This window comes from Callithrix jacchus, chromosome 20 (assembly GCF_049354715.1).
Source record: "Callithrix jacchus isolate 240 chromosome 20, calJac240_pri, whole genome shotgun sequence".
Taxonomy (NCBI): domain Eukaryota; kingdom Metazoa; phylum Chordata; class Mammalia; order Primates; family Cebidae; genus Callithrix; species Callithrix jacchus.
Window position 1 is genome coordinate 30,938,043 of NC_133521.1, and position 14,135 is coordinate 30,952,177.

Consider the following 14,135-nt stretch of genomic DNA (forward strand, 5'->3'; position numbering starts at 1 on the left):
TCAAAAGGGTCACCCTACAAGTGGCTTCAAATGTTACTACCTTCAAGTTCTGGAGAACCAGCCAGTCATTTACCAAAACATAATCTCATTGAACTCACTGAGGTCTCTGATACATATTCAACTCTCAAATCACCTCACCCTCTGAAGCAGAGAAAGCAAGGCTGTGTTTGGGACATCATTCATATTTTTCTAACCTTCCTGATTCTGCTCTCCTTTCATCCCCCACTCCCCGCCCTGGCACAGCGAATGAAAAGTATGAAACCTTCTTGAATCAGGCCAGGAAAAACACTGACAAAGAGTATAACAAATGTGAAACAGTCGATCAGTTTGACATAATAACCGAGGAAGTGCCAGAAGATGAGTCTGCAGAGGTAAGGCAGCTGCAGCCTGCATGGGACACCAGTGCAGGATGGCGGTGTGTGCAAGGGATGTGTGTGCAGAGGGGTGCTGTGTGCAGCGTGTGTGGGATGCATATGTAGAAGGGCACTGCATGTAGAGGCCCAGGGGCAAGGACATGGTCTCTGAGGTACAGAGAGGAGAAAGACAGAGATAAAGCAAAGAAGCTGGAAGCTAGGAGAGGCGAGATGAGCCCGGGAGATGAGCTCTCAGGTGGCTGGCACATTAAGGTCTTTGGACTTCATCCTGAGGGCAAACAAAGGTGTAGCCTAATCTACTTCCCATATTTAAGAGATCCCTTTGGCTGCCTTGTAGAACTCTGAGGGGACAGGAACTTGGGGATGATGAGAGTAGATTTGAGAGATCAGTTATTTTGGAAGCCAATGGAGGGCCAGGTGCAATGGCCCATTCCCATAACCCCAATACTTTGGGAAGCCAAGGTGGGAGGATGACTTGAGGTCAAGCATTTAAAACCAGCCTGGGAAACATAGTGAAACTCCACCTGTACAGTTTTTTTTAAGCTGATGGAGTAATTCTAGGTGAGAGATGGTGGTACTGAAAGCAATGGTGACAGTGGGAATAGGGCAAACTGGGTGGGTTCAAGGAATATTCCAGAAGTGGAATGGTCAAGACTTAGGGATTGATTGGATATGGGCTTGGGGTGGAGGGGACCTCGAAGTCTTGCTTGGATGACCAGGAAAGGAGAGGGACTGAGACAGGCAACAGGGGAAGCAAGTCTTGATGGGAGGAGTTGGAAGGGAAAGGAGTTCAGCTGCTTCCGGTGGCTCCCGAATGTGAGATTTCTGTGCATCATCCACGTAGAGCAGCCAGTAGGGAACTGGAGCCACCGCTGGGGGGCCTGGGGAAGAAAGAGAGGTTGGAGAAAGTGACTTGAGAGACAATGGATGCCTATTGCAATCACAGGAAATGAGGAGATTCCCTAGGAAGTGTGTCTAGTGAGCAGGGAGAAGGGCAGATTCAGAATGGAGCCCCAAAGTACCCCAGCATCTGAATGGGGGAGAAGGGGTGACCAAAAGGTTCTGGAAAAGTCAGGAGCTTGTGATGCTGCAGAGGTGGGAGCCAAGAGAGGGTCTCTGGAGGAGGGAGCGTCTCAGCTTGTAAATAGAGGCTGGGATAGGAAGGCAAAGTCTCAGTATGTCTGCCCTCATCACCCCTGAAAGTCCTGTTTTAACAGTCTGTTCCTAACCATGACAGCTGCCATCCCCCTGTGCCCTTCTTTCAAAATGCAAATGTGCATGAGAATATTGTTCTAAGGAAGAATCATATATGTGGCTAGAGAGCCCTTAGGCTGGTTAAAAGGGGTTCTAAAGTGGGAGAGAAAGATGTCATGGGGGAGACTGGGAGCACCAAAGGCCACCAGCGATGATTTGCTTTGCAGAAGCCTGGTTCAAGCACAAGATGCCAAAAGTGAACCTTAGCACCAAGGATGATCATAATTAATAACATCAGCTACCATTTACTCGGCTTTTGTACTAAGCCTGTGTCACACTATTAACCTGCACTGTTATCTTGTTAAATCTTCCCATAATGAGGGTGGGGGAAAAATGGTGCCACTGTCATCTAAATTTTAGTTTTACAGAAGTGAAGGACATGTCCCAAGGCAAGCCCAGAGCTAGGATTTGCACCCAGGCCTGCCCAGCTGCTAAGATGGTGCTCTTAGCCTCTGCCTTCTCCTACCAGACCTGGGCTGCCCACTGGCGGCAGTGGTGTGTCTCCACCTGCTAACCACATTCCCAGGCTGCACCTCATCAAAGCCTAGGATAGCTGTGGGGTGGGGTTTCTATGAACATAATGGTACGCGCAGAGCCAAGCTGATCCCCTTGAGTAGGACAGGGTGGACCACTCGTGGCTCAGGAGCCAAGCACAGGGTTGGCTTTGCTCCTCTAGAATGCAGGTAACTGGGAATGATGTCAGCAGGCCCTGCTCCTCTCCCAGTTTGTCACACATCACTCTCACCTCCTGTGCCTCACTGTGGGCCATGGTACACATTAACCTTTCCTGCTGGGCCCTAGATTTAAGGGTTAGCCCTTTTCAAACAGCATTTCTCAACCTTTTCCATTATCACCCCCTAAAAATTCATTTTAGACCTTTTTTCCTAATACTCCCCATGAAATATTTTTATTATATACAAAATGGAATCTCTTTGAATAGTTTGATATATACTTTTTCAACTTTATATTTTGAAATAATTATAGATTTACAGGGAATTTTAAAAAAAAGTTTTTACCAGCAGTAATATCTTGTATAACTATAGTACAGTATCAATCCACAAAATCGACACTGGTACAAGCCACAGAGCGAATTCAGATTTAACCACTCTTATATGCGTGTGTGTATGTGTGTGTGCGTGCATGTGTGTGTGCGTGTGCATGTGTGTGTGCATGTGTGTGTGCGTGCGTGCATGTGTGCGTGTGTGTGCGTGCGTGCATATGTGTGTGTGCGTGCATATGTGTGTGTATGTGTGTGTGCATGTGTGTGCGTGCATGTGTGTGCATGTGTGTGTGTGCGTGCATGTGTGTGTGCATGTGTGTGTGCGTGCATGTGTGTGTGTGTGTGCGTGCATGTGTGTGTGTGTGTGTAGTTCTGTGCAATTTTATTACACGTAGATATGTGAGCTCATCACCACAATTAAGATCCAGAACTATTCCACTGCTACAAGGATTCCTTGTGCTTCTTGGGGAAACAAAATTAAAAACAAAATCTCTTTCCAACCCAGAAAATCTATCCACAAAGGTAGAAGAGAAAGAAAACAATTTTATTATTGAAGAAGCATTAAACCGGAATGTGATAAACATCACAGGCAACCCACTACTAAAAGATTGCAAAGACAGAGGAAGTCTGCCCCTCTTGCAGAGCCAAGCAGATCCAAGGCATTTCATTCATGTTCTCAGAATAAATAATAGCTAGTCTCAAGTAAGAGGACTTGACACCATCATTTGTCACACATTGTTTATCCTGAATCAAAATGGTAATTAAAGTGACCAGCTGTGTTAGCTAATTGGCTTTATCCAAGGAAAAACAAACTTGTCTTTCTAGCAGGGTCCCATAGAAGCTAGGCTCCCATCCTCTCACAGAAACTGGAAATAGGGACTTCATCTTCCTTGTTGATTACATTTCAAAGAGATGCCTTGAGATAGACACTTCTGGGTCCTAAAGCTGGCAAGAGGCTTATTTCACTTTTAAAAAGATTTATCTACATTTCAAAGCGATAACATTTCAAAGAACTTAAAATTACAAATGTTGTAAACTAAATATTGTAAGAAAAGTAAGAAGAGAACTCTATTTTCAACAAGGAGAACTAAGCCTCATTTTCCATTTGTGTTTGATCTTACACATGCCCCACCCCCACCCCGTTATAACCACGCCCACCTTCTCTCCCCATTCCTTACCTCTGGCAACCACTCATCTGTTCTCCATCTTGATCCTTTTGTTATTTCAAGAATGTTATATAAGTTGAATCATACAGCACATCACACTTTGAGATTGGCTTTTTTCATTTCACATAATGCCCTTGTAATTCCATTCAAGTTGTGCACCTCAATAATTCATTCCTTTTTACTGCTGAGTATTCCATGGTATGGACATACCAATTTGCTTACCATCCCCGCACCCTTCCCAGGAAAAATTTAATGCCTTAAACATACTGTGTATTTGTTTATGTTCTGTGGCCCTTGGGGGGCCACAAACCATTGTAATATTTCCAGTATTTTCCACCACCCTCCAAGAACTAATTTTTGCCTCTTTAGGGGTGATATTGTCCCTGTTGAAAATCCATGTTCCTAAAGAATTTGCTGACTTGCCCTTCTCTTGCTTCAGGTAAGTTCTCATATCCAGATGGAAGTAGAGAGACTTATTGTCCAAAGCTATGTCCTAGAACGTCAGAAAACGATCACCCCTGATCCCACAGACACCTGCTTCAGCCTTCGGAATCGCCGCAAACTGGCCAAGTGAGTGGTTTCCAGTGACTGCCCTTCTGTGCTGTGCTTGCTTCAGAATGCAGCAGAGCAAGCAGTGCTGCCTGATGCAGAGCACTCCCAAAACACGGGCTGATCATCTAGAAATGAAATCCACTCGCCTCTGTTATCTGTCATCCCCTAGCATCAGGCCAACTGGGCAGGTTTCTGCCTCTTAAAGTGACAACATTAGAGCTGAGTCTAATAAACAGACCCAGTTTCAGATCCACGGGGGCCCATGCGGAACGTGTTCTGAGAAAATGGCCCAAACAGCAGTGTGAATTTCTGGGGGAGTTATGTTGTTTCTAGTCTCCATTTGGGTAGCTGTTCATTGCTCTCCACTCTAGAGAATAAAACTGTACACAGGAGATAGAAAAAAAAAGTCAGGCTCTCTCACTTTTGAAAAGTGGCCTTCCAGGTTTGAAAGTGACTAATAAGGACTGTTAACCATTTCAGAGTCCAGCTGCCAGAGTACATCCTGGACTTCGGCTACATCATCCTTGGTGAAGTCCGAACCCACATCATCAAAATCACCAACACCAGTCAGTTTCCAGTGTCGTTCCACGCAGACAAGCGCGTCCTTCATGAGACAGGTACCCAGGCTGGTGAGGCCCTTTCCTATTATACTTGATCATTTCTCACAAGGAACCCATTAGTACTGTCCTCCTGGAGCAGCATTTGTGCCTCTGCGATCAGCTAAAAGGATTCTTGGGCTATTCAATGATCCTGAGTGGTCCTTCTGACCCAGTGGGGGCTTTCTCTAGAGCAGTTCTTGTTTGCTGTTTCTCTTTCCCACCTAGATATTTTTTTGTCTTGGTCCAGGATTTAGTACTGAGCTAGATCGTGTAAAGAATCTGCCTTACTGTGAAACAGAAACGTTTGAAGTGAGATTTGACCCACAGGGGGCCAATCTACCTGTTGGAAGCAAAGAAGTCATTCTGCCCATCAAGGTACGAGGCACCACTGGGCCCACCCAGCCCTGCAGGTTTCCTGCTCTGCTTGCTGATGGCCCCTGGGATGATTCAGTTATTATGTCAGAGCTATGATTCTTCCTTTCCCCAACCCCATGTCACATGGTAACTTCAGTTTATACCTGCTCTAGGTGGTTGGAGGGCCACCAGTTCACATCTGTCTTCAAGCCAAGGTGACCATTCCAACCATGACTCTCTCTCGTGAAAAAGTGGACTTTGCCACAATTCAGTGTGGACAGTGCCTGGTGGAAACTATTCAGCTTTCCAATCATCTCCAAGTCCCTTGTGAATGGTTTGTCCACAGCCAAAAGCCTATTGACAAGGTAAAGGAGCTGTGGCCCATTGATCCTCCTTTCTCCATCTCCATTTCAGCCAGATTTGTAAGTCTAGGCCTTTGTACTCATCATTTCAATCTCCGGCTCAAAGACTTGCATTGCCTCCTGAATAAAATCTGGGCCCTTATCCCAGCCCTTGAGGTCCTGTCAAGCCATACTGTCGGGTGGAATGTCTTATTCATCTTTGTACCTCTGGTATCTACACATTCCCTGACACCTAAGAGGTATTCAGGAAATGTGGGTTGGTTGTGTGAGTGGAAGGTGAATGAGTTTATTTTCCATAGAGGATGATCTGATTGTCTAATATTTGTCAACCAGCTGGAGAAACACATGCCAAAATACTTAAGACAGAAACTGCGTGCAGAATTAAAGCCCAAGATCCGGATCTTTGAGATCCAGCCCATTTCTGGAGTCTTGGATCCTGGTGAGAAGTCCAACGTGCAAGTGAAATTCATGCCAAAAGAAGAGGTGAGCTTTAAAGAAACGTGGCTTCATTTAGGTTATCTGGACCTCTTTGAGCTTTACTCAAGTCCGTGCTTGTCTGAGTCTCAAGGGAAACTGTGAGTGATCTGTGCCTCGCTTTTCTGAATATGGCATCCCAAGCACTTCTGGTTCACATAGGGGCTGTGTGGCTTAGTGGTCCGGAATCATCAGACTAACACATCAATTATCATCAGCAGGCCTGGGTTTGTAGCCTTCTGCCTCTGCACACTTCCATGCTGTGTGTCTTTGAGGAAATTACTTAGCCTCATTCAGCCTCAGTTCACTCATAGATAAAAGAAAAAGTAATAATATTGCATATCAACAGTCCCTTATTGAAATTCTGAAACCCAGTAAGAACTAAAAATGGGGGTGGGGGGTTTGAGATTTCATAAGTTTCGGACAAAAACTCATTTGGCAGAAAAGTCTCGTCTGAACTGACATGAGACCATTTAACCTTTATTTATACCACTTAGTTTTCAGAGTCAAACATCGCCAACAAATATTAATGTGTTTGAGTATGGGGGAACTGCCCCAGACCCTGCTAAAAGTATTAGGTAACATATGGTATAGGCACTGTGCTTACTATTTTTAAAAATCTGAATTTGAAAGTATCTGGCCCTAGGTTTCAGATAAGATATTGTCAACCTGCAATGACTACCTTCTAAAATCATTTTGAGGATTCAATGCACAGCACTGAATGCTGTTCTATGTATAGTAAGTCTCTCAATATCTATTAACTATTATCTTCAGTAGTCCTGAAAAGTACATCCCAGTATATGACCTCCCATAGCTTCATAAATGTTTCTTTTGTGAACATTATTAACTCAGAGCTACTTCTGACCAGGAACACAGTAAAATTAATAAGATTCTAGAACCAGAGAGAATCTCAAGAGGTTGCACCATAAAGATTTTTGTTCAAAACCTAAGGCATTTGGGAAATATGTTTTTCTCTATTCTGTTCTTTTAACAGGAAAATTAATGTGTGTTTTATAGAAGAGCTGTGGTTAACTCCCATTTTCCTGGTAATGGCTTTGACAAAATGCTTAAATACCTTCAGTGAAAAACAGAAAAAAGCAAATGACTTCATATCTCATTCTAAAATAAAACCCATGTTTTTATCATTATCAAAATCTTCCCAGTTTGTTTCAAAGAAAATTAGTAATATGTTTATCATTCTTAAAGAGTCTTAAAATTTTCAAAGGGTTTACTCAAGATTGTGGATTTTTTTCCCCATTACTTAATCTGGGAAACATCGTAAAAATAATGGATTTGTGAAAGCAGTTTCATGAATGTTGAGTTGGAATTGGTCAAAGTCAATAAAAATGTTTCTACCAAATAAGAGAGAAATGTGTCATCTCTTTTAATATTTTTTCTTTTTCTTTTTCTTTTTCTTTTTTTTTTTTTTTTTTTTTTGAGACGGAGTTTCGCTCTTGTTACCCAGGCTGGAGTGCAATGGCGCGATCTCGGCTCACCGCAACCTCCACCTCCTGGGTTCAGGCAATTCTCCTGCCTCAGCCTCCCGAGTAGATGGGATTACAGGCACACGCCACCATGCCCAGCTAATTTTTTTTTATATTTTTAGTAGAGACGGGGTTTCACCATCTCGATCTCTTTACCTCGTGATCCACCCGCCTCGGCCTCCCAAAGTGCTGGGATTACAGGCTTGAGCCACGGCGCCCGGCCGAAATGTGTTATCTCTATACGAGGAATTGGTTAGTCCTACAACCCATACAATCCATATCTGCATCATCATCAACATCAACAGTACCAAGAAATCACTGACATCCACAGCAACAATTCTTGGGCATTATAGCATGTTCAAGAAAATGAATGAAATGTTTTAGAAAGATTTCCATAAGGAGTAATTAAAATATAGAAGTTTGAATCATAAGGTACTAAGCCAATAGCTATATAGAAACCCCTCTTAGCCAATAATTTATCTTTTGTCCAGCAATAGATATTTCTGTGTGTGTGTCTGTATACATTCCATCCATTTGCTTTTTCCCTTCAAGCTAAGATAGAAAGTCTTCAAATTGTGGTTTGCACAATTTCCACTCACACCAAGCCACAAGTCCAGCTATACCACAATAACCTAGGCATCTGGTTAAAAATGCTAAATCTTACTCTGCCCCTAGGGAGTCAGGATTTCTAGGGATGGAATCTGAGGATCTGCATGTTTAATAGGTTCCCCAATGAAATCAGATTAGGAACTATGGAATGGAATGTAGACTTTGGTACCATTTTGAGAAAACATGTAAGTAGTTGTGATATCATTATTATCCAGGCTGGGCGTGGTGGCTCATGCCTATAATTCAAGCACTTTGGAGGCCAACGCGGGCGGATCACCTGAAGTCGGAAGTTCAAGACACTATTATCCAGTATTTGATTGTAATTGTATCTGATGAACTGAATGCCCTAGCCCTGGCATTCTGCCAGGCTCTGGGAAAATACACTAAATATGCTCTTTAGAATCATACTCCTCAGGAGCAAGGGAGCTGGGGTCTTTTTACAATAAATCCCTAGAGCCATTGCTTGAGAACTACTTCCAGAAAATATTATTTCCCTGGCATTTCTGCCCTGCCTTCCCCTTCCCATAGACAGGAGGGTTCATGAAATGAGAACCTTCAGGCCCAGAGGTACAGACTGTGGCAGTTGGAAGTCCGAGCACACTGAAAGATCTGAAGGATATAACAGTGACAGAGACCTTGCTACAAATAATGAAGCACTTGATACAAGTGCTACAGTGCTAGATACTCAGAATTTATTTTATACCTAGCACTTAGTACAATGCCTGGCATGCTAAATACCCAGTACTTATATTAATCTAGTAATATCAATTACTCTTATGCAATTTTATAATAACTTACCTCTCTCAATCTAAATAAATAGTTTTTTTCCTCTCAGCAGTGTTTTGTTTTACATGCCATGTAATAGAAATAAATTCAGATGCTTGTTTTGTTTTTATGTTTTTCAGAAATTCTACAGCCAAACCCTAATGTTTCAGATTGCCCAGAGTACTCAAAAGCTTACACTGCTGGTATATGGGCAAGGTCTAGAGCCACGCCTGGAATTTAGTCCTTCAGTCCTGGACCTGGGGCCACTGCTACTTTGTGCACCTAGAGATGAGGCCGAAGTGATAGTGAAGAATCCCTGTGACTTCCCCATTGAGTTTTATTCCTTAGAATTTGATCAGCAATATCTCATAGAAGAAAAGGTGAGCAGAGGCCAAAGCCAAACTCTATTTTTCCACATGTGCTGGACCCTGCTATGTACTCACGCTCTTTTCTCTGCATGAAATAACAACCTCCTGGCCTTTCCCACCTTTTCCCATTGAATTCTTCCTTGTCAATTTAGTGATTACTTCTCTATAGCCTTTCCTGACTTACTTCCCTTGACCTGAGTAGAATCCTATACATTTTAAGCAACTAATTGAAAAACTAATGCATGTTCATGTTAAAATTCAAACCGTAAAGAACCGTATGTAGCAACTTGCCAATATCATTATATTTGAAGTTGAGTTACTTGTAGACAGCATGTAATTGAGTCATTTTTTAGAATGTACTCTGCCAATCTCTGGCTTTAGTTGATGTATTTAGACCATTTACACTTACTGTAATTATTGCTATGCCAGGACTCAAGAGGACTTAATTGTATGTTCTGTTTTTTTTTGGTCTGTTTGCTTTTTCCTACTTTCCTGTCAGTTGCTTCAACATTATTTAAAATTCCATTTTATTTATTTACCCAGGATGTTTTTTGCATGTATCTCTTTGTGTAGCTTCTTTAGTTGTTGCTGTAGGTCTTACCTTATCTATATATAACATTATAATCAACTGGTATTGACATTTTACCAGTTCTAGTATAATTTAGAAAACTTTCCACCATTTAAGTCCCTTCAGCCTTCTGATTTTTAATGTCACTGTCTTAAATGTTTTTCTTATATTATCTAGCACTATAATTATTGTTTAATCTGTCAAACACAACATTTGAAAACCCTAGAGGAAATGGAAAATGTATTATATTTGTCTTTCTTTTTACTTTTTCTGTTCTTTCTTCCTTTCTGATATGCCAAGATTTCTTCTTTTATTATTGACTTTCTGTTTAGAGAGCTACCTTTAGCTCTGCCATTAGGGTACACCTGCTAATAGAAATGTCTTAGTTTTCCTTCACTGAGAATGCCTTGATTTCCCCCCTCATACTTGAAGGATTTGTCCACTGGATATAGAATTCTGAGTTGACAATCTTTCATCCCTTGAAAAATATGCCACTTTCTTCTGACCTCCTCCATGGTCTGATGAGAAATTCAATGTCATTTGAATTTTTTTTTCTTTATAAGGAGGATTTCATTTCTCACTGCTTTCAGGAATTTTTCTGTGCCTAAGTTTACGGAAGTTTGACTAAATGTTTCTTGGCATAAATTTCTTTTGGTTTATTCAGTTTGGGACTTGGTGAGTTTCTTGAATCTGTTGATTTTTATCTTCTTTCCAATTTGGAAGTTTCTCAGGCATTATTCATTTGAGTACTTTTTCAGCCTTGTGCTCTTTCTACTCTCCTTCCAGGGCTCAAATGACACTTGTATTAGATGTTTTGTTAGTTTTACAGTTATTTGAGGTGGTTTTCTTTTTTTTTAAGTCTATTTTGTCTGTTATCCAGATTAAGTAATTTCTGTTATTTTATCTTCAAGTTCACCAATTCTCTTCTCTATCCATTTTATTCTGCCCATATATTGAGTTTTTATTTTGGTAACTGTATATTTAAGTTCTAGAATTTGTATTTGAATTTGGTTCTTTTTTATATCTTGTGTTTCTTTGCTAAGACTTTCTTTTTTTTATTTGCTTCAAATATGTTCATAATTGTTCACTGAAGCATTACAATGATGGCTGCTTTAGAATCTTTGCAAGATAACTAATATCACTGTTATCTTGAAGTGATATTAGTTGCTTCAACTAATCTATTCATTTTCTGTTATCATTCAAGGTGAAATTTTCCTGGTTGTTACTATGATGAAGGATTTTTAGCTCGAACCTGTATATTTTTGGTATTGCATTATGAGACTCTGGACCTTATTTAAATTTTCTGTTTTAACTGGCCTTTCTGAAAGGACATAGGCAAGGAGGAAGGGGGCACTCCCTTCTTACTGACAGATGTGGGTAATAGTCTAGGTTCCCTCCTTGGCCTTCTTTGACAAACAGTAGGAGGGGCTCTTCATTACTGCTGGGCAGAAGTAGGTATTTCTGGCTCTCTGCAAGGCCTCCATTGATACCTTACTGGCTGGGAGGGCCAGGGGTGCCTCATTACTACTCTCCACACAGCCTCCACTGACTCTACATGGAAAAATAGAGGGATAGCCATACTATCCAAGACCACTGGGTAATGGCAAAAGTTCTGACATTCCATTAGACTTCATCTGATACCACCCCAGCAGAGAGGAGGAGGGACACTTCTTTACCACCAGATGGATGTAGAAGTCCAAGCTTCCTATATGGTCTTTACTGACAGGTTTGGAGGGAGGTGAGGTCTTGTTACCCACTGCCAGGGAAGATGCTCCTAAGATGTCCCAGACTTGACAGGTTCATTTTCTGCCCAGACCTGGAGTCAGTCATCTCTCCAAGGAGCCCTTGTTCCTTTTAGTATGATATGGCATTTACAGATCACAGTCTGGACCACTGGATTGTGACTTTCTAGGTCTTTTTAATCAAAAGAATTAGAAAATGTGATTTTTAAGAGTGAGAAAAAAATCACAATGCACAATCATGTTTCAAATTCCAATTTAAGATGATAGGATTTTATCTAAATTCTTTAATAATATATTTTTTCTTCTTTCTCTTGAAAATCATGGCTATAAACTTACTTATCAATTTATCTTATAAAATATACATTTGGCCAGGTACAGTGGCACACACCTGTAATCCCAGCACTTTGGGAGGCCAAGGCAGGAGGATTGCTTTAGCTCAAGAGGTTGAGCCAAGCCTGGGCAACGTAGCAAACCCCTATCTACAAAATAATAATAATAATAATAATTTAGCTGGACATGGTGGCACATGCCTGTAGTTCCAACTACTTGAGACGCTGAGGTGGGAGTTCCACTTGAGCCTGGGAGGTGGAGGCTGCAGTAAACCAAGATCATACCACTGCACTCCAGCCTGGGTGACAGAGTGAGACCCTGTCTCAAAATAAACAAAATTTTTAAAAAATCAAATTAATAAAATAGCTTCAAAATAGTGATATCAATATTCCTACTAACCATATTAATAATAGGACTACTGAGTCCTTTTATCCACAAGTATGGTGAGGCCTCTGTGCTGTGTTTCAGCTGCTCCCCCAGATCCACATTTCATGCTCCCCACCCTAATGCACTACCTTGAGCTACACCTTTGTCTGATAACCTTAGTGCCCTACTCTTTGAAACTGCCTCTTAATTCCCTCCTATGAGCAATATTGAAATTAGCTAGTAATATCTTTTTCCCTCTCCCCTTTCCATCCTCTAATTTAAAATGGCATTCTTTTATTTCCAGCGAATACCAACTAGGTAGTCACTTCATGTATGCTTCCCCCATGTTTGCTACTTTTATTTTATCTATATTGTCAGAGCATATAGTAGTAAGATGTCAGGACTTAATTTCCATTATGGAGTCTTAGTTTTACACGTAGACATAATCAATGCCCATCATCAATCCTTATAATGAAGCTTCTCCAATCACTTCTAGGATATATACAGTTCATTCTCTGGTGGATTTCTCAGGAAGGGCTCATGGGAATGATATTCTCTGAGTATTCGAACATTTGTAACCATTTATCTGTCACTTTTGAAGATCTGATACAATATTCTTGGCTTACATTTTCTTAATTTGGCTATTGTAAATGTTTGCCCCATTGTTTCCTCATAAGGTATTGCTGTTCATGAAGCCCAATGCTATATTAGTTATCTTTTGCTGCATAACAAATTAGCCCCAAGCTTAGCAACTTGAAACAATAAACACTTGAGCTCTGCCAAGATGGCTGAATAGGAACAGCTCCAGAGCACAGATCCCAGCAAGAGCAATGCAGAGTGCGAGTGATCACCGTATTTCCAAGCAAAGTACCAGGTGCATCTCAATGGGACTGGTTGGAAAGTGGGTGTAGCCCAAGGAGTGTGAGCCAAGGCAGGGTGGGGCGCTGCCTCACCCAGGAAGTGCAGTGAACTCGAGGACCCCCATCCCCCACCCAACGGAGGTGACCAGGGGCTTTTTCAGCCACCGGGTACTCCCGTTTAGATACTGTGCTTCTCCCATGGTCTTTATGGCCCACAGATGAGGAGAGTCCTGCCAGCTGACAAGTGCTGTGGGTTTCCAGCACAAAAACCTGCACAAATCTGGGTGACAGAGTGAGACCCTGTCTCAAACAAAATTAAAAAAAAAAAAACAAATTAACAAAATAGCTTCAAAATAGTGATATCAATAACTGATGCCTGGAACACCTATGAGACAGAGATGCACATTCCCCTGAAAAAGATGGTAGGGAGCCAGGTGATCTGGCTCAGCAGGTCCCACACCCACAAAGACCAGGAATCTGAAACACACTGGCTTGAGAGTTTTGCAGCCAACACAGCAGTTTGAGCGCGACCTGGACAATTGAGCTCTGAGCGGGGGAAGGGCATCTGCCATTACTGAGGCAGCCCACCATTACCAAGACAGTACTGACCTTACCAGTGTAAACAAAACCACAAGAAAGTTCACACAGCAGCTAGACAGAGCCCGTGCAGCTCATCAACACCTCTGCAGGTAGACTGTGACTAGACTCCCTCCTTGCCGGGCAGGGCATCTCTGAAAAAAGGCAGCAGCATGGAAGGGACTTATAAATAAAGCCCCACCTTCCCAGGACAGAGCACCTGGGAAAAGAGGTGGTTGTAAGTTCTGCTACAGCAGACTTAAACATCCCTGCCGAGCAGCTTTGAATGGAACAACGGAGCTCCCAGCACAGCACTCGAGCTCTGATTAGGG

The 14,135-nt window shown here is 42.0% G+C and overlaps 1 protein-coding gene across 23 annotated transcripts in view; it reads left to right on the plus strand.

The window, feature by feature from the left end:
• The window catches only part of HYDIN (HYDIN axonemal central pair apparatus protein), a 516,394-nt gene that overhangs the window by 341,008 nt on the left and 161,251 nt on the right, over positions 1–14,135 (plus strand). For 17 of the 23 annotated variants that reach the window (XR_008478211.2, XR_013530165.1, XM_078357699.1 and 14 more), the window contains 7 exons: positions 244–371; positions 4,234–4,364; positions 4,827–4,975; positions 5,193–5,320; positions 5,473–5,664; positions 5,995–6,144; positions 9,134–9,373. Coding sequence is in view for 20 of the 23 variants with exons in the window: in XM_078357699.1 (XP_078213825.1) it covers positions 244–371; positions 4,234–4,364; positions 4,827–4,975; positions 5,193–5,320; positions 5,473–5,664; positions 5,995–6,144; positions 9,134–9,373 (1,118 nt within the window). In the remaining 3 variants the exon portion in view is untranslated. The remainder of the gene's footprint in view (positions 1–243; positions 372–4,233; positions 4,365–4,826; positions 4,976–5,192; positions 5,321–5,472; positions 5,665–5,994; positions 6,145–9,133; positions 9,374–14,135) is intronic. The other 6 variants (XR_013530166.1, XM_035282169.3, XM_035282171.3 and 3 more) reach the window with 1 other exon arrangement.